At 39.5% G+C, this 24,518-nt stretch overlaps 1 protein-coding gene across 1 annotated transcript in view; it reads right to left on the bottom strand.

Moving 5' to 3' along the window:
- Positions 1–3,931: 3,931 nt before the first annotated feature.
- CPD (carboxypeptidase D) overlaps positions 3,932–24,518 on the bottom strand; it is a 72,054-nt gene continuing 51,467 nt past the window's right edge. The window contains exons 11-21 of the mRNA XM_010815868.4: positions 23,131–23,300; positions 22,630–22,953; positions 20,264–20,459; positions 17,583–17,718; positions 16,538–16,669; positions 13,543–13,638; positions 13,372–13,436; positions 12,006–12,137; positions 10,431–10,616; positions 9,680–9,779; positions 3,932–8,093 (exon numbers count right to left, since the gene is read on the bottom strand). Of these exons, the coding sequence (XP_010814170.2) occupies positions 7,867–8,093; positions 9,680–9,779; positions 10,431–10,616; positions 12,006–12,137; positions 13,372–13,436; positions 13,543–13,638; positions 16,538–16,669; positions 17,583–17,718; positions 20,264–20,459; positions 22,630–22,953; positions 23,131–23,300 (1,764 nt within the window). The 3' untranslated portion in view covers positions 3,932–7,866. The remainder of the gene's footprint in view (positions 8,094–9,679; positions 9,780–10,430; positions 10,617–12,005; positions 12,138–13,371; positions 13,437–13,542; positions 13,639–16,537; positions 16,670–17,582; positions 17,719–20,263; positions 20,460–22,629; positions 22,954–23,130; positions 23,301–24,518) is intronic.

The following is a 24,518-nucleotide window of genomic DNA, read 5'->3' as shown; positions in this document are numbered from 1 at the left end:
GAGCTCCTTTGGCTCTATGCTGATGGGAAAGAGTAGAACCTTGTTACTACTAGCTGGGAGTGAAAGTTCACACACACACACACACACACACACACACACACCACCCCCTCCACCTTGGCCTTTGCTGTTAACCCAGGTGGGAAGAGTGACTTGTTACTGCTGCCCACGTGCCCTCCACTGACACCATGACAGGGGACTTCATTATCACTGTGTGGTAGTGAGAGTCCTAGTTCCGCACGTGGCCCTCTTTGATACCACCCAGGCAGTGGGGAGGAGTGCTAGGCTGCCCATTCAGCCTATGCTGGCGGAGGGTAGAGATGGCCTCGGTTTTTTCTGTAGCGATTGGCTGGAGTAGTACAACTGTTATCTAAGACTGTTCTGCCCTGGTAGGTTGCCCCTTTCCTGGTTCTTTGGCTGGAGAAGGCTTTTCTTTAATTTTTTTTGTCTGTGCCCTTTGGCATTTCTGGGTTGTTAGTGTCTCCAGGATCCATTATGGGATACATGAGGCAACATCTATTATGATATACATGAGGCAAAAAAGAAAACCCAGGGAACTCACCACTGTGTCATTTCTTAGATGCAGGAGGTCACTTGGAGGTTCCTGGTGGCCTTCTTCTCTCTACCTGAGTCTCCTTTATGTATAATGCATGAGTTTTTTGGTTTTTTGCTGTGCTTGGTAGGAGGAATAGAACTACATCTAGTCCATTTTGTCCTGAAGTGAAAGTCTCCAATTTTTAATGTTAATTATCTGCCAAGGGCTTCCCAGGTGGAGCTAGTGGTAAAGAACCTGCCTGCCAATGCAGGAGATGTAAGAGACGTGGGTTCAATGCCTGGGTCAGGAAGATCCCCTGGAGGAGGGCATAGCAACCCACTCCAGTATTCTTGCCTGGAGAATCCCACGAACAGAGGAGCCTGGTGGGCTATAGTCCATAGGGTCGCAAAGAGTTGGACACGACTGAGCGACTTAGCACAATTATCTGCTAAAATTATTCCATCTTGTTTTACTTTCTTGAATTTATTCCTTGCCATTATTTTAAAGTCTGATTGGTAACTGACAAATCTGTGACTTCTGTGGCAGTGTTTCCATTTTTTTCCTTGATCTTTCATCATTTGAGATGGGACAATAAAAGGAACTTTAAATTGGATGTTATACATTATAGATTAAAATTTGTAGTAATCGTAGGAGACTCTAGGGGTTATCTTCCTCCACACAATTTTCTGCTTCTTGTAGGTACTTCCTGTAGGTGCAGATCAGTTCACTCCAGTATGGGGTGGGACTAATACCAAGTGGGATTCTATGTAAAATTTGGCCTGTTTTCAGTTACTTGTAATTACTGCTACTCATAATGTGTAGTCATGCAAGTGTCCTAATTGAAAGTCTGATGACCAGTAGTGCCCCCTTCCTTGACAGGTGCTGAACTCACATTACCTGCCTAAAGCTTCTGTGTGGGTTCTCTGCTACTGTGTCTCTCTTACCACTTACGAGTCAACAGATGCCTTAAGGTGAAAACTTCATCACGTTCACCTCTGAGCTCCCTCTGCTAGGGTCTTGACCCTTAAGTCCTTGTTACTTTAGTAACTTTCCAATCCTTCGACAGGTTTTATCTTTTAAAAAAAAATTTATTTCTGTCTGCGCTGAGTCTTCCTCTAGTTGGGGTGAGCAGGGGCTCCTCTCGAGTTGGGGTGTGTGGGCTTCTCATTGCAGAGGCTTCTCTTGTTGAGGTGCACAGGCTCTAGGTACTCAGGCTTCAGGAGTTGCAGCACGTGGACTCAGTCATCGTGGCTCACAGGCTTAGTTGCCCTGTGGCTTGTGGAATCTTTCCAGCCCAGGGATTGAACCCGTGTCCCCTGCATTGGCAGGCAGATTCCCCACCACTGAGCCGCCGGGGAAGCCCAGTTTTCATTTATCTTGCAGGACTCTAAATTGTCCTCTTTCTCTTTTTGTTCTCATCACCCAATTGTCAAAGGGTGCTTCTTCTTTTGTCCTTTTTCCTGTGCGTCCAAGATTGACTCGTTATTGTTGTTTCTTGTTATTGTTCAGTCACTTAAGTTGTGTTTGACTCTTTTCGACCCCTTTAAGTTATACTCACTCCGAAGCCTATTCTGTATGGTTTGTGCTCTGATCTGATCTGCTTGGACATGTTTGTTTTCTTTTTTAGGCCATTCAGACTTAAGATACACTTCCAGAAAGACTTTTCTGGAAGTAGTTTTACACTAACTTTAGGCCCAGTGCTGAAATTCCTCTTCTGCCTTTCTCCACAAAGCCTTGTACTGGGCTAGGGCTGGGGCAGGGCAGGTGAGAGTGCATGCTGAGATTTGGTTATTTTTCTCACCTTATTGTTAGTTTGGAGTTTTGAAATTCTCTGGCTTCAACTTACACTGAGGTTTCAGTATATTTACTTTTTCCTTCTTGTTTTTTGCATTATTTTCCAGTGAAATAATGGGAGACAGGTAGCTTAAGCTGCCACCGATGTTTTCAGTGATCTGGATGTTCACCTCAATGTTTATGACATAAACCAAAAGGTTCTTGTTCTTTCTGAGAAAACTCCAAAAATCCAGGAAAATACTTCAAATATTGGGGAACAGAGAACCATCATTACTGTTCATTTCTCGCAGCAGTTAAGTAAGGCTGTTTTCACTGAGTAAGCATAAGTATAATCTAATTTTACTTAAAACCAAATATGAAGCATTGGGCATAATTTAAAAATTTACTGCCATTCCCAGGTGGCGCTAGTGGTAAAGTCTGCCTGCCAATGCAGGAGACTTTAGAGATGCAGGTTCAGTTCCTGAGTCAAGAAAATCCCCTGGAGAAGGGCACGGCAACCCACTCCAGTATTCTTGCCAGAAGAATCCCATGGACCGAAGAGCCTGGTGGGCTACCCAGTCCATAGAGTTGGAGAGTCAGACACGACTGAAGTGACTTAGCACAGCACAAGCCGTGCTACATACAACTTATGGAACCACATAATGGAAGTTTTTATTTTTAGTATTCATGTCTAGGGATTTCTTCTAAATTAAAAAGGCCACCTGTAAACCCATCTTTAGTTCATATATGTGATTAAAATAACTTTCTTTCAAAGTGATCCAAAAACAGCAAAGGATACTGGTTACCAAGGTCATTCAATTTCTGAATCACATACAATGTTGGGCCCTTTGCTAATATCATTTTGCTTCATTCCCACTATAGTTCTATCGGGTATTATTCCTTAACCAGTAGAGAAACTGAGAAAATGTTAAGCTTGTAGAAAACAAAGTCACAGAGGAAGCAAGTGGCAGAGCCAAGAGTCAATGGGAGACTGATTCAGCTCTGAAGTCTGTGCTCAACTCTGTGTTGTACCGCTTCCATAGCAGACTCTTTTTTTTTTAGAGGAACCAGTCACAAGAGAAGTACAGCTTATTTCCATTTCTATTCTCTGGCCTGGAGTGTGAATTCCTGCAGAGCCCTTTTTTTTTTTTTTTTAATATAACTTTGTTTTCTCAATTCCTGTTAGAGCAACAGTATCAACAAATCATTGCTAAGTGAAAAGGGGCTTTTAAGTTCATTACCACTGTGTCTAAAAGTGCCAGAACATATTACTCTAACTCTGCTTATCTATGAAAAGAACCAAATTTAGAACAAGCAAGCTTGAGATGGATACATAAACCTTTCCATGGCCAGTTTTATTATGTTCCTTGTGGAATGACTAGACTCACACATCAATCTAGCTGACCTGTGGCTATTATGTAATTATTCCAGAAACATAGTTTTATGTTAAGCCAATTCGTGAAGACAGAAACACTCTGCAGCTAACAACCTGTATTCTTTGGTACTATTTTTCCCCTCAAAAGGTAGAAACACTAAATCCATAACTTTTGAACTGAGACAATAACCTTTTCTGGTCTACTGCTTTTGAAAAAAGATTATGAGACAAAACACAAAGAAAGACAGACATCATAAAATAACCTTTATACAGGATTAGTAGATCTGTTTACATATAAAAAACAGAAAGGACCTCATTACAGTTAGATTTCACATAAATTACACAGATTGACTTTTTTTAAACTACTATTCAGCTTCAAAGTCCCTTTTAAAAATTTCGTTTTGAAGGCACAGTGCATGATAATAAACCAAAGACTGAAGCACTTGAGATGAAGGAGTCCTGGGCACCTCATGTAAATAGCTATAGATTGTTCTGGAGCTGGGGAATGTCACTCTGAAAAAGTGGAGAGGTGAAAAGTTGATTTTTAATCTGAGAGTAGAAAAATACCACTATGTCATACCTCCAGAAAATCTGCAGCATGGCCGGCAGAGAATGTAGCTTGCATACTCATGGTATGCCATTCATAAAAGCCAGAGTCATACACATTTATAGAATTTATATCCAACTGCCTCAAAATGGTAGCCTGTTTTCAAATTTCACAATAGATTCTGCCAAATCAAAATCAACTAGGATAATATTCTGAAAGTCAAGTGAAATATTCATGAATTATTGCTAAAAACAGGAGAATTGGGTATTGGGAAATATTTCTTCCTGAACTGGAAATTCAAGTTTAGCTGACATTAATCAAGGGCTCTAATCACACCCCCCAAATCTGCTTTAATTACAGCAAATCAGAAATCCAAATACTTATCAAAAATTTGCTAGCTAGAAAATCACTGAACGTTGACCGTAGTGGAATTTTGGTAGTAACATTAAAGTTGCTACTCTTAAAAACGATTCTGCTGGAGAACCATAACGTAGGGCACTATGATGGCATTTGCAGCCAAAAAGCTTTTAATACAGCAAGGACAAAACCTGGCACAAGTGCATTTCTGGCCACAGGAAAATAAAATGATTTACTGTTGAGAATAAATGGAAATAGAAGAACAGGTCATGGTTATACTGAGTAACCTGGTGTTAGCTCAGAAACACAATAAGCTCAGTTATCAGCACTACCTTTTATTTATTTGCCAACTCATAGTTTTACGTTCAATACTCATTAATTCAGCAAATCTCATTCAGTGAAAGTTACCAAAGGTTAACCAGTCAATCACACTGGGCCAAATATACATTCTGTTTCCTTTCTGGAGGATGACAAAGTCCCAAAGCACATTCCCTCCAAAGAGAATTGTAAGCATTCCTCAACTGGATGGGGTCCCAACCACTACTCAAATGTTCAGCAAAATACATCAAAACCAAAGGGCCTTTCCTTCTGAAATTAACTTGAGTTCTTCTTATTGAACTGTATAATCAGTACAAGTGCATTTACACAGGCAGACACTTTGAATATGACCTACTCAATCACTTTGCTTTTATTAAGGAGTTGCGAGGGAAGAAGGCTTACACACTGATCACCAGGACAAAAAATAAAAAACCGCCTTGTGAGTTAAAAAAGGCACAACTCAGGTTTTGGGCAAATTTCTTAATACTGTGATACTTACTTGCCTCCATGACTCCAGGGAAATGAAAAGTCTCTAGGAGAAATACTGAAGAAATGCATTCCCCATGCCGTATGGCTTCAATGCCTTAAGCAGTTAATGTGGTCTAATATTAATTACATTAGATCCACAAATAAAAGACCAAGCAGGGCAGAGAACACAGTCTTAGTAGTCATGATCCTGTACATTCATGTTAACAGGTAACACAGGCTGAGACGGCCTTTGTTATGCATTCCAGAGCAATGCATCATTTAGAAATTCATTAGAGGTTCAAGATTTATAGCAGAATTTGGCTTTCCTTTCAGGAAACATTATTAAAAGAACTATTTGTATGTTCATCTCTAAAAATATTTTACACATGCTGAAAAGGCATGGACTCCAGTCACTGTGATGTACAGTGAAAGATCTGTTTCATTCAAGAGAGAAATGAATTTAAAAGGCATCCTCTCGTGAAGACCAACGTTAATAAAGTTGAAGGTTGTCTCGTCAACTTTGTTTCCCTTCTACCTGCAGTTGTTCCAAGTGGAGCCAGCCACTCACAGGCCCTTCGTGGGTTTTCTGACTTTGCACTCTTAAAAATAAAGCTGAAAAGAGCAATGCCACCACATCATCCCCCTAAGGAAAATGTAAAGTATTATCAGAAGAAACTACATCATGTATATTTCATTAAGTTCCAGAACCTCGTGACCTCTGTTCTGTGCATGTGGTGGACTGAGAGTAGGGTGGCAAGGGCTCAAAACTGAGAGTTGTGTTGATAACAGAGTTAATACCGGAAGGGCTTAACCCTGACCCACCCAAATTAGACTACAGATACTCAGCAATAAATGTCATGACCATTATTCCTGCTAAACCAGATCTCTCTGCGTAAAGCTATACTTTGGGTACATTTCTCAGGAAACTGGGTTGAATGACCTAGGTGGGTGGTAAACCATTCCATGTGAAAGCTTTGGGATGACTGATACATGAATGATATAGAATTCAACTTGAAAAGATGAGAGCAAGTTTTTTGATCCCCTGATTTAGTACAAGTTCAGCAGCAACTTGGCCGTTAAAACATTCCAAGGTATTAAACTGTTAGATCATTGGTAAGACTCATACTCACAAAAGCATCATTTCCATTGAGTAGCATAATATCACAGACACAGTAAAATACAAATCTTTTAGGCGTTTGCAATAACTTCAGTGGCACTGAAGATGATACTTTCTCACTATGGTGTTTATGTTTGTTTGTTTTTTAATAGAGGGAGCCATATTTAAGTGCTTTCAACTGAACTTTCAACAGAATTGGTTGATCAAGAAGAGACTGCCAAATGAAACATTAGGACAAAGAACCCAATCACTTGCAGAGGCCTTTATGAATAAGGCTGGCCAAGCTATTTCAGTAACAGGATGCTATGAGAGGGTGCCGGCCTGGGCTGCACATGAAGTGTAGATATTTTGTGTTCAAATGTAGGTTAAGAATGTGCAAGGAGGTTTCTTCCATACTTCCAGGTATTTTCAGTAGAATTCAGATCTTGTCGATTGCCAGGTCATCTGAAAACCCTAAGTGTACAACATAGAAAAAAGGTTCGAATTTAGGAAGTATTAGAGAATTAGGCATTCCTCGAATAAACTAGTGCTTCACAGACAAAAGCAACAGCACCTGTGGGTTTTACCGCGTTAAAAGATAGGCAACACGAGTTTTAGCTTTTGCTAGATCTCCTTCTTGGCTCTACTCAAGTGGACACTGAGATCTTTTTACAACAGAGTCAATGAGTTATCCCTTAAAATGGGGATGTTTAGAACTTTGCTAAACCTTAAAGAGAGGTAGAGAAATCCTCTGTGCTTAGAGCACAGCCCACCAGTTCTGATCTAGCCTTGGAACAGGTAGAAAGCCCAATACAGAAGCACATTTATTCATTTCCTAATGCTCTATATAAGTTTCAAAATCAATTCAGCCTCCATTAAACCTGAATAATAAGAGAAACTCCAGCTATTCAATAACTAGAGAGAAGTACTTCTCAATAGGTTAAAAAAAAAAAAAAAGAGTTTTTAAAGCTTTATGTCAGATTCTGACTGCTGTCCCTGCCTTAATGTTTCTGGATTCTTTTGGCCATTTAAAATAAAGAGAAAAAGCTAAAGCCACTAGTAAACCACCTGATGTGCAAAAGACAACATCCACTAGTTGGCTTTGTGCAGTTGCAACATAAGCTCCAAATAGCTCATCTTAAATTATAAAAGAAATACGAAGTGGCTGTCCCATCTCTGCTGCATAAATAGAAAGCAGATTTTTTTTTTAAAGGTAAGAGTACTTTAAGGAGGGGAAGTTCAAAACTGCAGCCAAATTCACAGAGAATACAAATTTAGCAAGTTAACTTCCCAAAGCTCTTTGAAGAAACAAGACAGTCTCTCTCCTTGATGCAGTGTCTCCCAAAAAGAACTGTAACTTTGCTTGGTACTTATGCTGGGAGAGATGCAAGGCGTGTGTTTCAATGTTTGCTGGAATATAATGTTTCCTCCTCAGTGTCTGTTTCGTCCTGGAATTCGTGGCTTAAGAGAGACTTCTTGGAGCCAGTTGACATCATGCGAATTTCATCTTCATACTCATCGTGATGCTGCCTGAGCCGATGAAAGCCATCCTTGTGTCTGTTAGACTTGATTGAGCAGATGCACCAGATAATGCAAGCTGTTAGGATCAATGCCGACATGGTGGCACCTGTCAAACAGAACCATCATGTGACTGGAGCTCCAGCTGAAGGATGCAAATAAGCAGCTGCTTACAATGGCACTTTTTAGCATATTCCCTTCATTTATTTATTTCATGCACTTAAAAACAACCTTTTATTATTATAGAAGTAGTAACATGTATTATGCACAAAATTGGAAAACTATAGATAAGCAAAATATTAAAAACCCAAACCCCAAACTCTACTTCCTCACATTTCCATTATCCTGAGATCATTTTTAACAACCCTAGTGCATATTTTTTCTGGATTTTCCTTCATGCATGTGTATATGTATACAAATATATTTTTTTCTTTTACCACAATGCAGAACTATGGCCAATGCTGTGCAACCTGCTTTTTTAAATCAATCAATGACTTCTACTTTTCCTTTCCGGTAAATTTTCATCTCATTCCAAATCCCTCATTTATGTAAAATATTTTTACATAAGACTCTGATGCTGGGAGGGATTGGGGGCAGGAGGAGAAGGGGATGACAGAGAATGAGATGGCTGGATGGCATCGCTGACTCGATGGACATGAGTCTCAGTGAACTCCAGGAGTTGGTGATAGACAGGGAGGCCTGGCGTGCTGCGATTCATGGGGTCGCAAAGAGTCAGACACAACTGAGCGACTGATCTGATCTGATCTGATCTGATCAGAATAAGAGTCTAAGGACCATAAAATACAACTAATAAAATCATAATAAAAATTAAGGGCACAATAGCAAATAGGTGGCATAGTCAGATTTAAACTGGATCCCAGCTTCTGTCTTTCTAAGCACTTCATGATTCATGCTTTATCTGGTTCATGTTTCCAAAATATCACTCTCTCTCAACCAAGGATCTCTCCCTAACACACCCTGTAATAAAACTTGGTCATTTTCTAACAGGTTCAAGCTCTCCTTAGAAATAAACCAAGGTTCTTTGTGTCCAAAGATACAATACAGCAGAGTATTTATTGTTTTACCACAGTTTTTCCTTCTTAAACTTTCAGTAATTCAAGCAATGGCACATTAATCCTGGAGGAAACAAATATTCCCTCCTTCCAGGATCATGGGAAAAAAAGAACTAATATAAGTCAAAGTCCAAAGGACTTAATGATCTTTGCAAGTCATTCATTCAACCAACAGTGAAGTGGCTCTTCCTTAAGACCCACTACATGCCACCCATGGTTCTAGGCACTGGGGAGGCAGAGAAAAGCCCTTTCCTGCCAGAGCTCATGTTTTAGTTGGGGAGATCAGATACAGACAAATAAATGACTAAACATGTAATGTAATGGCAGCTAGTGAGAAGTATTTTAACCCAAACATGTGAGGCAGAGACAGTGATAGGAGTATTATTTTAGCTAGGGTAATCAGGGAGGAAGGCCTCTCTGTAGAGATGACATTTGAGTACAGACCAGAAAATGGGGAAGGGGCAAGCTGTGAGAACATATGGGAAAATATTCCAGGAAAGTATTCTAGGAAAATCATGTTTAGGTAGGAGACAGTAGAGAAGGTTCAAATGATTGTGGAGCTGATCCATTCTCAACCTGAAATGTCAGGGTGAGTTTTTAAGTTCGACTACCGAAAATTTACCTGATACAGTTACCACAAGCTCCCTTGGCAAACCAAAGATCCGGTTATCTGTGTCAAAGACTATTACCACAGAACTTGCAGCGTCATGACGCACGAAGACCTGGGAAGATAAAGTGCAAGAATGAGAAAAAAGTTTACTTAAGGTATATTATATCCACTCTATGTTCCTAGGGCCTTTACAGCAAACCAAGGAGATGGCTGGTTGTCATCTAAAGTATACAAAATGCTACAAAAATTTCCTTTTGTTGCTAAAGGATAGAAAGATAACTATCATAATCAGGAGATGGTCCACAAGCTTCCTAACAAGAGTTTAATGTTAAACAGAAGTTTAATCCCTGGTAGCTCAGCTGGTAAAGAATCTGCCTGCAATGCAGAAGACCCTGGTTCGACTTCTGGGTCAGAAAGATCCCCTGGAGAAGGGATAGGCTTCCCATTCCAGTGTTCTTAGGCTTCCCTGGTGGCTCAGCTAGTAAACAATCTGCCTGCAATGTGGGAGACCTGGGTTTGAGACCTGGGTTTGATCCCTGGGTTGGGAAGACCCCCTGCAGAAGGAAATGGCAACCCACTTCAGTATTTTTGCCTGGAGAATTCCACGGACAGAGGAGTCTGGTGGGCTCTAGTCCACAGGGTCGCAAAGAGCTGGACACGACTAGGCAACTAACATATGTATCTAACATATATATATTCCTGTTTCTAGAAGTATTATGAATAACAAGAATTTACGTTATACCACTCAAGTTGAGTTTCTTACCTGTGAATGTTGTTGCTGATACCCATCAGCAATGGCGTTGATGTTATGGACACCTGGGGCCAACAGTACATGGAAATAACCTCCGTCTTTTGTGTGTACCTTTATTCCTTCATTGAGCACAATGACTGCTTTAGAGATTGGTTTTCCAGTCTTATCTTTAACAAATCCATGAACTCCCTTATGAACCTGAAAAAAAATGTTTAAAATATAAATTTGTGTTTTTGATAAATGGAAATATTGCCTGCCATATCAGCAAAGAATGCCACAGTCATCAGCGACCATAGCCACAGCAGATGGTGAGCTGGTAAGCCCTGAGGGGACTTAGGAAGCAGAAGAATACTTGCCTTCTAGCAGCCATCAGACTGCAGCCACTCCCCATGGTGAGCCCTGAGAAAACTCAGAATGTGAAAACTCAGTATACTGGCCCCAGACAGCTGATGTGCATATCAAAGGAATGATCTCAGTGGGCTCGCACTCTTGCATCTTCCCATGTACAGAAAATGGCTAACTTCCTTAACTTGAGATATCTGGTTTTCTTTAATTAACAACAATCTTTTGGTGTTAAGACTACCTGCCCTTTGTTGCAAAACTCCTATATATCCTGGCTGCTCCCCAACTTCCTTGGAGCAGTTCTTTCAGGGTTACTGGAGATGCTGCCTCCTGGGCTTTAAGTCCTAAAAGCTCTCACCAAATGAAACATAACTTGCAACTTTTAGGCTGTGAATAATTTTTTAGTCGACATTTTCATGATGCCAGATATCTGAGGGGCAATAGCTTGAGACATGACATAAACCCCCCAAAAAAACCCTCCAGAAGGCTGGCTTATTCCTCCCTCCCCACCAACTCTGACCTTGTTTGCTACTCATTCACTGCTGCAGAGGCACAGAGATGGAAATAAGTGAAAAGAGGACTCTGATATAGTCAAGCCTAAAATGTTAGAACCCAAATCTCCTATGCCTTGAATGCTTTCCTTCCCACCTCAGGAGTAACACTGTGATATTCCAATGGAAGAACCTGCGACATCTCACAGGGTTAAATTAACCTCATCATACAGCAGATATGTGAACTCATGGCACCTATTTAGGCAATATAAAAGGAATAAAACTCTCCTTTCTACGTCACTTAAATAATATTGAAGCTTCCCTGGTGGCTCAGTGGTAAAGAATCCACCTGTCAATGTCAGAGACATGGGTTTGAGCCCTGCTCTGGGAAGATCCCACATGCTGCAGAGCAACTATGCCCCCATGCCACAACTACTGAGAGCCTGTGCTCTAGAGCCTGGGAGCCGCAACCACTGAGCCCACATGCCCTAGAGCCCTGCTCCACAACAAGAGAAGCCCCCACAGAGAGAAGCCCGAGCACTGCAATGAAAACGAGTCTCTGTTTGCCCCAACTAGAGAAAAGCCTGCACATCAATGAAGACCCAGCACAGCCAGAAATAGATAAATAAAAATAAATTATTAAAAAATAAAATCAATAACACAAAAATTTTGGTAAGAGATGAAGAAAATGTTTTGATAAAAGTTTCCATTGAACATACTCCTGGCAGTTTGCTTCTAAAAGAGGATTACTCACCTCCACCAACATGCTGAGAAGAGATTTCTTATTTTCTGCCCACAACGAAGGGAGCTGTGCTGCACTAGGAAAGTAGCAGCAACTTGTATACACTGTGATCTCCGGACAGTGGCCATAGGTGACACTATAATCCTGGAATATAAAATTCACAAACAAATGTAGGAAGATGAGTAAGCACAAGTAAGAATGGGGCTTTGTAATGCTCAAATGCGATGAACGGAATAAAAAGACAACTTGGCTGATGTAAACAAAGAATCTGTAAAGCATTTCACAGCAAATATAAATAAACCCCTTGGTATTATGATCAGTCACAAACACATCTACTCCTAAGAGAATTCTTAAGACCAGGGGTTATGTCTAATTCATTTTTACATCTCCAGTGCTTCCTACAGTGCCTGGTTGGTAGAGGGGTTGTTGTTTTGGTTTGTTGAATAAATGAAAAGTACATGCAGAGTGTCAGCTTCCCTTTAAATCCTGGAACTTCATTGCTGTTACTGCTGTTTTCAAAGTTCTTAGAGGCAGAAGCACAAGTACTTGCTCTCTGACACCCACAACCTGGAGGCTCAAGCCTACCATACAGCAATATGGCAAATATTTAGGTAGGAACTACTTGTGTGGACAAGTTCCAAAACCTAACTTTCCACCTTCCCCCAACTACCAAAATTCTTCTTCCTAATTCAATTCAGTTAATGACAATAACTCATTTTATCACACGGATATGAAATCTTTTGTCTTTCATTTCTTGCTATCACCTAGAATTTGCCAACTCTGGTGAATTCCACCTCTATAGTATCTCTGAAACTTCATCCCTTGATTCCACTCCCATTGCCACTTTTCTAATCTCGGCCTTCAGTTGTTCTTGTCTAGGCTATTCTAAACCAGTCTCCCTGCACCACAGTCTCTCCTTCCTCCAAACCATCTTAACCCACTGTTAAGAGATGGATTTTTCCATAGCACAGCTCAGATCGTGTCACCATATCCCTGTTCAAAAGCTCAATGGCTTCCCATTCCTTACTAAAACAAAGCATTCAAAGCCTCAAACTCTCTTTCCGTTCTTATCCTCTGTTGCTCTCCATTACACCTCATCTTCTAACTAACTTAGGCTGCTTCTCTTTAAAAAAATCTTTATTTTATATTGGAGTATAGCTGATTAACAACATTGTGTTAGTTTCATGTATACAGCAGAGTGATTCAGTTCTATATATACATGTATCTTTTATTTGACAAATTCTTTACCCATTTAGGTTATTAGAGAGTACTGAGCAGAGTTCATTCACTTCACTGTATCAGAAAAGCCACCTATTCTTTCACTCCATGTCCAGTATGTATTTACAGTCCCATTCTCACTGTATTCTATAAAACATACCTTCATGCTGCCCAGGTGACTGTGCCATTCTGCTCCACGCATTACTCCTCCTGGAATATTCTCATCTATAAAAGCATTGAGAGATGTAGTGTCAATAAGATCATATAAGGCAAGTCCTCCTCCTCTCTCCAAACAGCAACAACAGTAACAAAGCATAGGGAAAGTACCTACCTGACTTATTGGGGCAACTGGGCTGACCCATATGCATCGATGGATGGTTATTTGCATAAAGAGATGCCAGATGCTTTAGAGTCTCTTTGTTTTCCACTACAAAAAGAAAAATTCAGAAGTTAGCAGAGAAATCAAAAGGATTTTTCTCCAAGTTCAACTTCATGGACACAGAAATCACATTCCTTTCCTTCGAGTAAATCTTGTGCCTCGAGGAAGTTGATTAAGGAGTTATTATAATTAAGTCCACAGTTCTGTTCACCCCAAATAGGGAAAGGAGTACATCAAGGCTATATGTTGTCTTATTTAACTTATATGCAGAGTACATCATGAGACATGCTGGGCTGGATGAAGCACAAGCTGGAATCAAGATTGCCGGGAGAAATATCAATAACCTCAGATATGCAGATGACACCACCCTTATGGCAGAAAGTGAAGAGGAACTAAAGAGCCTCTTGATGAAAGTAAAAGAGGAGAGTGAAAAAGCTGGCCTAAAACTCAACATTCAAAAAACTAAGATCATGTTATCTGGTCCCATCAATTCATGGCAAATAGGTAGGGAAACAATGGAAACAGTGACAGACTTTATTTTCTTGGGCTCCAAAGTCACTGCAGATGGTTACTGCAGCCATGAAGCTTGCTCCTTGGAAGAAAAGTTATGGCCAACCTAGATAGCATATTAAAAAGCAGAGATATTACTTTGCCAACAAAGGTACATCTAGTCAAAGATATGATTTTTCCAGTAGTCATGTACGGATGTGACAGTTGGACTATAAAAAAAAACTAAGCACTGAAGAATTGATGCTTTTGAACTGTGGTGTTGAAGAAGACTCTTGAGAGTCCCTTGGATTGCAAGGAGATCCAACCAGTCAATCCTAAAGGAAATCAGTCCTGAATATTCATTGGAAGGACTGATGTTGAGATGAAACTCCAATTCTTTGGCCACATGATGTGAAGAACTGACTCATTGGAAAAGACCCTGATGCTGGGAAAGACTGAAGGTGGGAGGAGAAGGGGATGACAGAGGATGAGATGGTTGGATGGCATCACCGAGTCAATAGTCATGAGTTTGAGCAAAATCTGGGAGTTGGTGATGGACAGGGAAGCCTGGTGTGCTGCAGTCCATGGGGTTGCAAAAACTTGGACACAAATGAGCGACTGAGCTACTCTAGTCTGTTCACCCCAGAATAATCTGACCAAGGAGAGAAGCAACTTTCTTATATTAAAAGGCACTGTGAATTTAACAAGTCACTGCAGAAAAACACAAACCTATTTCGGTATGTTTTACTACATTTGGAGGCAACTGTGGCCTAATTACAACATTCCTTGTAAGCCTGAAAATGTATTGAAAACGACACAAATTATCTCCACATACAATGGCCTTAGGCAGATTCAACAGGCAACTGTTTAACTCCCCACAAGGTGCAATCAGTCAGGCACAGTTTAAAGCAGGAGAGGGGAATTCAGTACCATTGCTTCCCTAGTAGCTCAGTTAGTAAAGAATCCGCTTGCAATGCAGGAGGACCCTGGTTCGATTACTGGGTCAGGGAGATCCACTGGATAAGGGAAAGACTACCCACTCCAGTATTCATGGGTTTCCCTTGTGGCTCTGCTGGTAAAGAATCTGTCTGTGTTGCAGGACAACTGCTCCAGTATTCTTGCCTGGAGAATTCCATGGACTATATATAGTCCATGGGGTTGCAAAGAGTCGGACACAACTGAGCAATTTTCACTTTCACTTTCAATGTTTGGTTCAGTTCAGTTCAGTTCAGTCGCTCAGTCGTGTCCGACTCTTTGCAACCCAATGAATTGCAGCACCAACTCCTGGAGTTCACCCAAACTCATGTCCATCGAGTCGGTGATGGCATCCAGCCATCTCATCCTCTGTCATCCCCTTCTCCTCCTGCCCCCAATCCCTCCCAGCATCAGAGTCTTTTCCAATGAGTCAACTCTTCGCATGATGTGGCCAAAGTACTGGAGTTTCAGCTTTAGCATCAGTCCTTCCAAAAAACACCCAGGACTGATCTCCTTTAGAATGGACTGGTTGGATCTCCTTACAGTCCAAGGGACTCTCAAGAGTCTTCTCCAACACCACAGTTCAAAAGCATCAATTCTTCGGTGCTCAGCTTTCTTCACAGTCCAAATCTCACATCCATACATGACCACTAGAAAAACCACAGCCTTGACTAGACGGACCTTTGTTAACAAAGTAATGGCTCTGCTTTTGAATATGCTATCTAGGTTGGTCATAACTTTCCTTTCAAGGAGTAAGCATCTTTTAATTTCATGGCTGCAATCACCATCTGCAGTGATTTTGGAGTCCCCAAAAATAAAGTCTGACACTGTTTCCACTGTTTCCCCATCTATTTCCCATGAAGTGATGGGACCAGATGCCATGATCTTACTTTTCTGAATGTTGAGCTTTAAGCCAACTTTTTCACTCTCCTCTTTCACTTTCATCAAGAGGCTTTTTAGTTCCTCTTCACTTTCTGCCATAAGGGTGGTGTCATCTGCATATCTGAGGTTATTGATATTTCTCCCAGCAATCTTGATTCCAGCTTGTGCTTCTTCCAGCCCAGCGTTTCTCATGATGTACTCTGCATATAAGTTAAATAAGCAGGGTGACAATATACAGCCTTGACATACTCCTTTTCCTATTTGGAACCAGTCAGATGATATGAATTTCTTGGGGCGAGCACTGTGTCTTATTCACTTTTGTATTTCCAGTATCTACAGATATAATAACTGTTCCATAAATGCTTATGGAGTGAACTGAACAGGTGTGACAAGATGGCTACACTAAATAAAGCTAGGCTCCCTCCCACAAGGAACTGTTTGAACTGTTGACAGGTGTACAGTCTTCTTAGGCTGGTTATTCATGCAGTGTGCTCAAAGGCTCACCATTTTAAAAAGTTTCAGAAGGGACATTACCTAATTGAAATTTGAAATTTCCTATCTAAGCTTAAATGCTATATATGTAAAGTAAAATTCTACATACCTGTTTGCACTGGCTTGTCATACGGGTATGTGACTAGCACTGAACCACCATCTAGAGCAACAGAAAGACTGAAGTCCTGTTTCTGAATCAAGTTTTCAATGATGGCTTTAGTCTCAGGTTGGGAGGCATTACCTAAAAAACAGAAAAGTCAAACATAAAATACCGAGTTTTAAAACTTTTAGTATGAGCAGCTAAGAAAATATTCCCTACTTGAACATAGTCAAAAGGTTAACTTACAAATCTGTAAATACTTTATTACACCATAAGCCACTATCTCAAGAAACAAAGATATATCTTAGGAGGCAGGTTATTTTGAGTTTTACATATTTTAGATAATGTTGAAAGGTCAATGACTCTTAGCAAGTTTAAGAAAATTCTTACTGGAAACAAAAAGAGATAGATATATCCTCTCTTAGAAAATGAAAACCTGTTTTTGAAAGAAAATAGGATTTTTCAGAAATTTTCTGCAGTATTGTTTGCAAGAACAAAAAATTAGAACGAAATTAAATGTCCATCAGCAGGGAAACTGTTGAATAAATTAAGGTACTACCATACATTAATAGCATACTAAAATGCCATTAATAAGAATGTTAGAAATTTGTAAGTATTAAAATAGACAGATATCAGTGATGTATCCAGTAGAAAAAGTTGCAGAATATGTATAGCTGATGATCCTTATATTTAAGTAAATATGAAACAGGCCCCTTCAAATCAACATACACATACATCGTGTGTGTGTGTGTGTGTGTGTGTGTGTGTGTACACATATATAAGAGAACAGAGAGAGAGAATATCCATCTCTGTATGACTAGTGATGGAAACTTCTCCCCAATATTGGATTTCGAAGAAAAAACTTGAATTACCTTTGCAAATGAAAAACAAGGAAAACCTGCAAAGTTTTCAAGATGTCTCTATTCATTTATACTGTACATCCTAGACAAGAAAGCACCCCTTACTCATTTAAATAACAGGATCAACCAATCTCCTAGCAAAGAGAAATAAAATTATCTGCAAAGTACTTTAATGGCCTAAAAATAAGTCTTACTTGTGAAGTCTGTATCCAGGTCTTTGCCACGAGCATTTGTCTGTCCTGTCTTGGAAGTACAGTCTTTCTCTTGTGCTTTCTCTCGCCCATCTGGATTTAGAGAAGGGACAATCACAATTCTAGTCCTGTCAACCAACTAAAACAGAAACAGAAATAAATGGGTTTATTAGCTCTATGTGAAATCAAAAGATAACCTTGCCATGCCTCAAACAGAAAGTTTTCATTATTTGTTTTAAACACAGATTTAAAAGGCAGAATTGAAAAATAAATAAAATTCTTTCTTGCTCCAAGTAAATTTTAAAAAGAATCGAAAACTATACAACTAATGTTCCTAGAGACCTCCCAATAACTTACATCAAGGTTTAAAAACCACTGCCTATAGACTAAAATCCCCTGGAGGAGGAAACGGCAACCCACTTCAGTATTCTTGCCTGGAAAATCCCATGGATAGAGAGGCCTGGCAGTCTACAGTCCATAACGTTGCAAAAGAGTCAGACATGACTGCACCCACACACATAGGCTAAACCCAGCCTGATGCTTGTTATTGTAAATAAAGTTTTACTGGCACACAGTCTTGCCATTCATGTGACTTTTTGTTCTGCAATGGCAGAGTTGAGTAGCTGCAACACAGAACATCTGACCCACAGAGCCCCAAATGTATATTATATGACCCTTTACAGAAAAGGTTTGCTGACCACTTGCTGGCTTAGGTCAATAATAATGGCAATATGGTATTTCCAGATTAAAAACTAGAACATATAATGTTCTAGTTGACAAATATCAATGTATATCTGGAAACAATGAGACAGAAGAGTTGAAATCAGCATATCAAAGAAATATGGGGTAGGATATTTGTCAATCCAAATAATTTCTCCTTCAGATGATCCATATCCATAGGTATTAATACCTATATTTATGGCATGAACTTCTCATTTAATTTATCCTAAATATTTCTAATAGTGAATCAGAATAAGTGATCCCTGGTTTATTTGTTCTGGTAAAACAGTCAATAGCTTGAAATATATTTGCAATCCTTTAATTAATTTATTCTAGAATCTTTCCCCTGAGAGAGATTTTCTTCCTAAAGTATATATGTTTGGGGTTAACCACAGGTCTCTGGTTACGTATTTGTTTCTTTGAAGTCTCCAGACCATTCTGACACTTAGCTCAAAACAAATGGCAATCTAAAGCATTGTTGTTGTTTAGTTGCTTAGCTGTGTCCGACTCTTTTTCGACCCCATGGAATGTAGCCCACGAGTCTCCTCTGTCCGTGGGATTCTCCAGGCAACCCACTGGAGTGGGTTGCCATTTCCTTCTCCAGGGGATCTCCCCACCCAGAGATCAAACCTGTTTCTTGCACGGCAGGTGGATTATTTACCAGTGAGCTACCTGGGAAACGCAATCTAAAGCCTAATTAGACCAGTGAGGCAAAATCTTATAAACTAGGAGTTTTGAAATTCATGGTAGATGTTGTACCTTTCATAACCATAAGATCAGTAGGTAGCAATTGTGGCCAAATAATAGAATAATCTGAGGAGCTTTTAAAGGAATATTGATGCTTCTGGGAATGGAGCCCAGCCACTGAGATTTTTAGAAACTTCCCAGATTTTTCAATGTGTAGACAGGGTTGAGAACCACTCTCCTAGGTAATCTCCTATTTTGAAACAACAACATCAACAAAATCTCTGAAAACAGAAAGAAGTCAATGGGATCTCCTTTTTTCAAAGTTTTTTGATCAAGTCTGATTTACGTTCATTTCACCTAATCCCACACCATGGGATCCTAATCATGACATCAATTCTTTCCAAATTTCTCTCAGTGGAGGCAGTAGAGTAAAACAGAATAGCATAGGCTTTCCAGTGACACACACTTGGGCTTAAATCCCAGTTTTACCACTTAGCAGCTGTGTGACCTCCTGTAAGTTATCTAATATCTCTGCCTCGGTTTTCACATCTATTAAATGGAGGTAACATAATTGCAGGGTTGAGGATTAAATTATGATATATGTAAAATACCTACAACATAGTAGGTATTAAACAAATACTACTTGCTTTTCCCTTTCCTAAGTTCTATACAGACATTGCCAATTAGTGAGTGTTCTAAACAGAGGCGCACTCTTTCCTTCCTTTCTCTAACATAACACAGAAACTAGGCTGTTTACTCATAAATCTGAGCAGCTTCTGGACCAGCAGTATAGTCTCTAGTCATGGATGACTGAAGCTGGCACTGCTGTATCACTTTTTCTAAAATCTCTTAGCATCCAATACTTTCATCTTTATTACATGAAAAGAAAAACTATTTCTCTTCCACCTCATTTTTCAATATAGTACCCTAACTGTAAATAACTGGCAATGGAAGTCCCTCCAATTAGAGTGTATATCACTGTGAGTAAAGAATGGAAGGGTAAGGTAAAGGAATAGAGGACTGAATGCAAATCTTTATTCTTTCTTTTCCTCTATGGCTCTTAATATATACAAAGAAATATAATAGACACTATTAACAACTATATACCAAGGTCCATTTTTAAAGAGTAAAGTTTATAATGACATTAGAAGTACCACTGTATAAAAATCTAACAGGAAATTAAAATTTAAAAAAATGATGCCTTGGTATCAGTATACAATCAGTAAGCCATTGAGCTTTATCCTTTTAAAGCATGTCAAAACAGGTTATTCTCTTACTTGTGTAACAGCTGGGTTCTTTTTGTAGTTCAGACAGAGAAATTCTGCCAGAGCCAAAAGAAGTTCAGTTCCAACTGGAGCATTGCCATGGATACCAGCAACAAAACGAATCTTTGGTTCTTCAGGCTCAGATACATTGGGCTTATTGGAGATTTCAAGGGACCAAATGTGACGGTATTCAGCACTCTGTCCCAAACTGTCGAAAACCAGAATCAAAAAGTCAGTAAGTAATCAAGTTACTTGATTGCTGCCTTACTTGATTACTGTTAATGCTGCCTTACAGATTTTAAAAACAGAAATGAGAACAAAATTCGAAAAGTCTTAAAAAATCTTTAAAGAATAAATCTCTGTGTCAGAATACTTTAAGAAAATTAGGTTCCCTTGGTCAAAGACAGTCAAACAGATGTGAGATACTATCAGATTTAGGAATGACTATGATTGAGAACTGCATTCCTTCAAGTCCAGTCATTCCTCGGTCATCTTCGTGATGTTTACCCAATCTTCTATAATCTATATTATTTCTTTAGTTAGCATATGTCTCTTAAGTTAACTCACTTAAATTTTTATTACTGAAACCTCTAAATATACACAAATGCATAAAATCTTACTTTTAAGATCTAAATGAATTTATGTGAATAAGACATTTTATATTTTAAATGCAGTACCAGAATCACAGCAAAACTAATTTTAACGCCCTGCTTTCTCTAATATAAAGAAAGACTTATTAAGAGTTAGAAAAAAAAAATTGGCACTAAACTGAGGATTAATAGAATAGACAAAGCACTGCTTTCACATGAAGGTATTTAATGATACTTAGTAACTGTTGGAGGGCCACCTAAAACTGTCTTGCATCCCACCATGGGCAGATATTGTACATTAGGGGGGGACTATTTAACAAAAAATGCATGCTGAATTGCATTTAAAGGTTAAAAAACTTGACTAAGTAAACGGAAAGCAAAACAATGTCCAATTTTTTTTATTTTAAAATAAGAAAGTCTTTAACCTCTATATGGCACTAAGATGGACCATATTAAAACATGACCTGGGCAGAAAAGTTCAAGATCAGTTGAGGAAGAGAGGTAATTGGTATCTTCCAGTGGAAGAGAGGTAATTTCAGTTCAGTTCAGTTCAGTCGCTCAGTCTTGTCCGACTCTTTGTGACCCCATGAACCACAGCACGCCAGGCCTCCCTGTCCATCACCAACTCTGGGAGTCCACCCAAACCCATGTCCATTGTGTCGGTGATGCCATCCTCTGTCGTCCCCTTCTCCTCCTGCCCTCAATCTTTGCCAGCATCAGGGTCTTTTCACATGAGTCAGCTCTTTGCATCAGGTGGCCAAAGTATTGGAGTTTCAGCTTCAACATCAGTCCTTCCAATGAACACCCAGGACTGATCTCCTTTAGGATGGACTGGATGGATCTCCTTGCAGTCCAAGGGGCTCTCAAGAGTCTTCTCCAATACCACAGGTAATTGGTAATTGCCAAAGTAAATATGTGCAATTTATGTGCAAAAGTAAAATCCTTTGTAAGCACAAACATTATAAACCAGAATTTGAGAAACTAAATTTACTGGTAAAATTAAAAGAAACAGTGAAGGAAAAAAAGTGAAAAGTAAAAGGCTAGATAATGTTCGTTTGGTTCGGAGTAGAGACTTGTTAAGCTCAGGGCAAAATGGAAAGACCCTACAATAGGCAAACAATAGGAATCAACAGGTCAAGGAAATAATTCTGAAACAGTGAAAGTGAAGCAGAGAAGCACAGTGAAATGAAGGTAAAAGTTATCTTAGTCATCAGTTTCACATAAGCCAGTACCGCATGTTTTCTCAGAACCCTTAATTACATGAGCCCCTAAGGCTTTGGGGAACAGTAACTGTGAGCAGAGACTAAAGTACAGAAAATGACAGCCAACCAAACTTCATTTTCTACTTTGAAGAAAAGGTTAAACATTATTCCTGACAAGTGAGCTCATAGTTCTAAACCTATCCCTTGCCCCTAGCAAAATAAAACTAAATAATATTTACTCAGAACATAAAATCTGCAGCTGAGAAGTGGAAAGGGTTTTGAAATCAAAGTAATCATTAGAAAGAGTGGTTTTACGTTTTCTGGAGGTACAGGCCACACATTACTGAACTAACAAGTAGCTCTGCTTCAGTGTTTCTTGTAAAAGTTTCCAAGATTCATTGCTAGAAAGATCTCCAAGCAAATATCTCTTTCAAAATAAGTTAACGCCAACTCTATACATTCAACCCAAATGTTTCTAAATGAATTACAAGAACCATTTAATGTGGTTTATGCTGAATGTAACCTCTGTAAAAAGAATAAAGGAAGGAAGGAGAAAGAAAGGAAAAAAAAAGTCAGTAACACTTACTTGGTAAGATTTGTAATAAGTGGATAGTTCATCACAAGCCCTCTCAGAAACTCTGACAAGTCCTTGTATGAATGGTAACGATAAAGAGCCAGATTTGAGGAGGAGCGTAACATGAGGCGTTCCAAACCGTTCTCAGCTGAAAGGTCTTTAATTAAAGCTTCAAACTCTTTAGTGGTCGGATCGCTGACGTCATCAGTATCGGCACTGTCCCCCTTGCCCTTCTTTGATTCATTGTTTGAATCTGTTGAAGATCGGACAAGTGTGAAGTTGACCTGAACAGCACCTTCACTCTTTACAGTCACATTCTTGGTGACCGGGTTATACCTGCAATAAAGTAGACAGATCAGAGTCACACATTTGCAGCTGGAGTACCCAAGCCCTGGCAAGACAGGGAAACTCAAGATTGCTTAGCCTCTATAGGGCTTTCTGGCGATAATCTTCCAGAATAGAGCTGTTTCTTTCATCCTCAAGCACTCAATTTCAGAGCATCCAGTAACTCACCCTCGAGCAGATGCGGTGATTTTATAAGTTCCTGGAACCAAGAGACGCCAGTAATCTCCATTTTTGTAAGTAGTTACTGGGTGATTAATTTCAGCAACACTAATGGTGGCATTTAATATACCTCTGCCATCTGTGGCATCTAGGACGAATCCTTTGACACCCTGATGGACCTGGACAAAGCACAAGGATATCCAGATTTTACTGATAAAGATTATCATCTAGATATTTCGGGAGTTCACATCCAACATAACAGATTCTTAAATAATGTAAATGTGTGGAACAAACAGAAACTCAGGACTTTGGAGTAAAGCTAAATGTAACCATCCATTAAATAAAACATTTTATTTTCTGAAAGGCTAATTTTTCAGAAGTTATATTTGTCTTTACCATGAGGAATATAAACAACTGTTTAAACTTCAGCACCAATTTCAGAATATAGGACATTCAACAAGAAAACTGACCTGACGGCTTTAAAAAGGAAACGTGATTTAAAAAAATAGAGGATTACTCTAGATCAAAGAGAGTAAAGAGATGTAATAATCAAACCAAATGCAATGCATGAATCTTGACAAGATTGTGGTTCTAAAATACAGCTATAGAAAGACATTTTGAGGACAATAAGGAGGAAATTTGAATGTGGACTAAGTATCAGTCAGTGTAGGGAGTAAGTGTTAATTTCCTCAGGTGCTCTCTCTCTGCTCCGCTCAGTCAGTTCAGTCGTGTCTGACTCTCTGAGACCCTATGGAGTGTAACCCACCAGGCTCCTCTGTTCATGGGATTTTCCTGGCAAGAATACTAGAGTGGGTAGCCATGCTCTCTCCTCCAGGGGATCTTCCCATACCCAGGGATCGAACCTGTATCTCTTGGATCTCCTGCACTGGAGGTGGATTCTTTACCATTAGTGCCACCTGGGGAGCCCTTTTCTTAGGTGAGATAATAGCAATTGGAGATGTCAGGTAGGAGAATTAACTCTATTTTTAGACTATTTTTAAATATTCTGAAATACTTAGGGATAAATATCATAACACCTGCAATTTATACTGCAATAGTTCAGCAAAAATATGTGTATATACATGTGTGTATGTTTATGTGTATGTATATAAAAAATACAAATGCAGCAAATGTAGAAACTGTTAAACCTAGGTAAAAGAAGAGTAGTATTTATTGTGTTAGTCTTACAATTTTTCCTAATGTTTAAAAAATTTCAGAATAAAGTGTTCTAAGATATTAGTATGTAAAGTGAAAGTCACTCAGTCGTGTCCGACTCTTTGGGATCCTCTAGGCCAGAATACTGGAGTGGGTAGACTTTCCCTTCTCCAGAGGACTCTTCCACACCCAGGGATTGAACCCAGGTCTCCCACATTGCGGGCAGATTCTTTACCAGCTGA

The sequence above is a fragment of the Bos taurus genome, chromosome 19 (assembly GCF_002263795.3).
Source record: "Bos taurus isolate L1 Dominette 01449 registration number 42190680 breed Hereford chromosome 19, ARS-UCD2.0, whole genome shotgun sequence".
Lineage (NCBI taxonomy): Eukaryota > Metazoa > Chordata > Mammalia > Artiodactyla > Bovidae > Bos > Bos taurus.
Note: the sequence above shows the minus strand (reverse complement) of the source record. Positions and strands in the feature narration are given on the sequence as shown.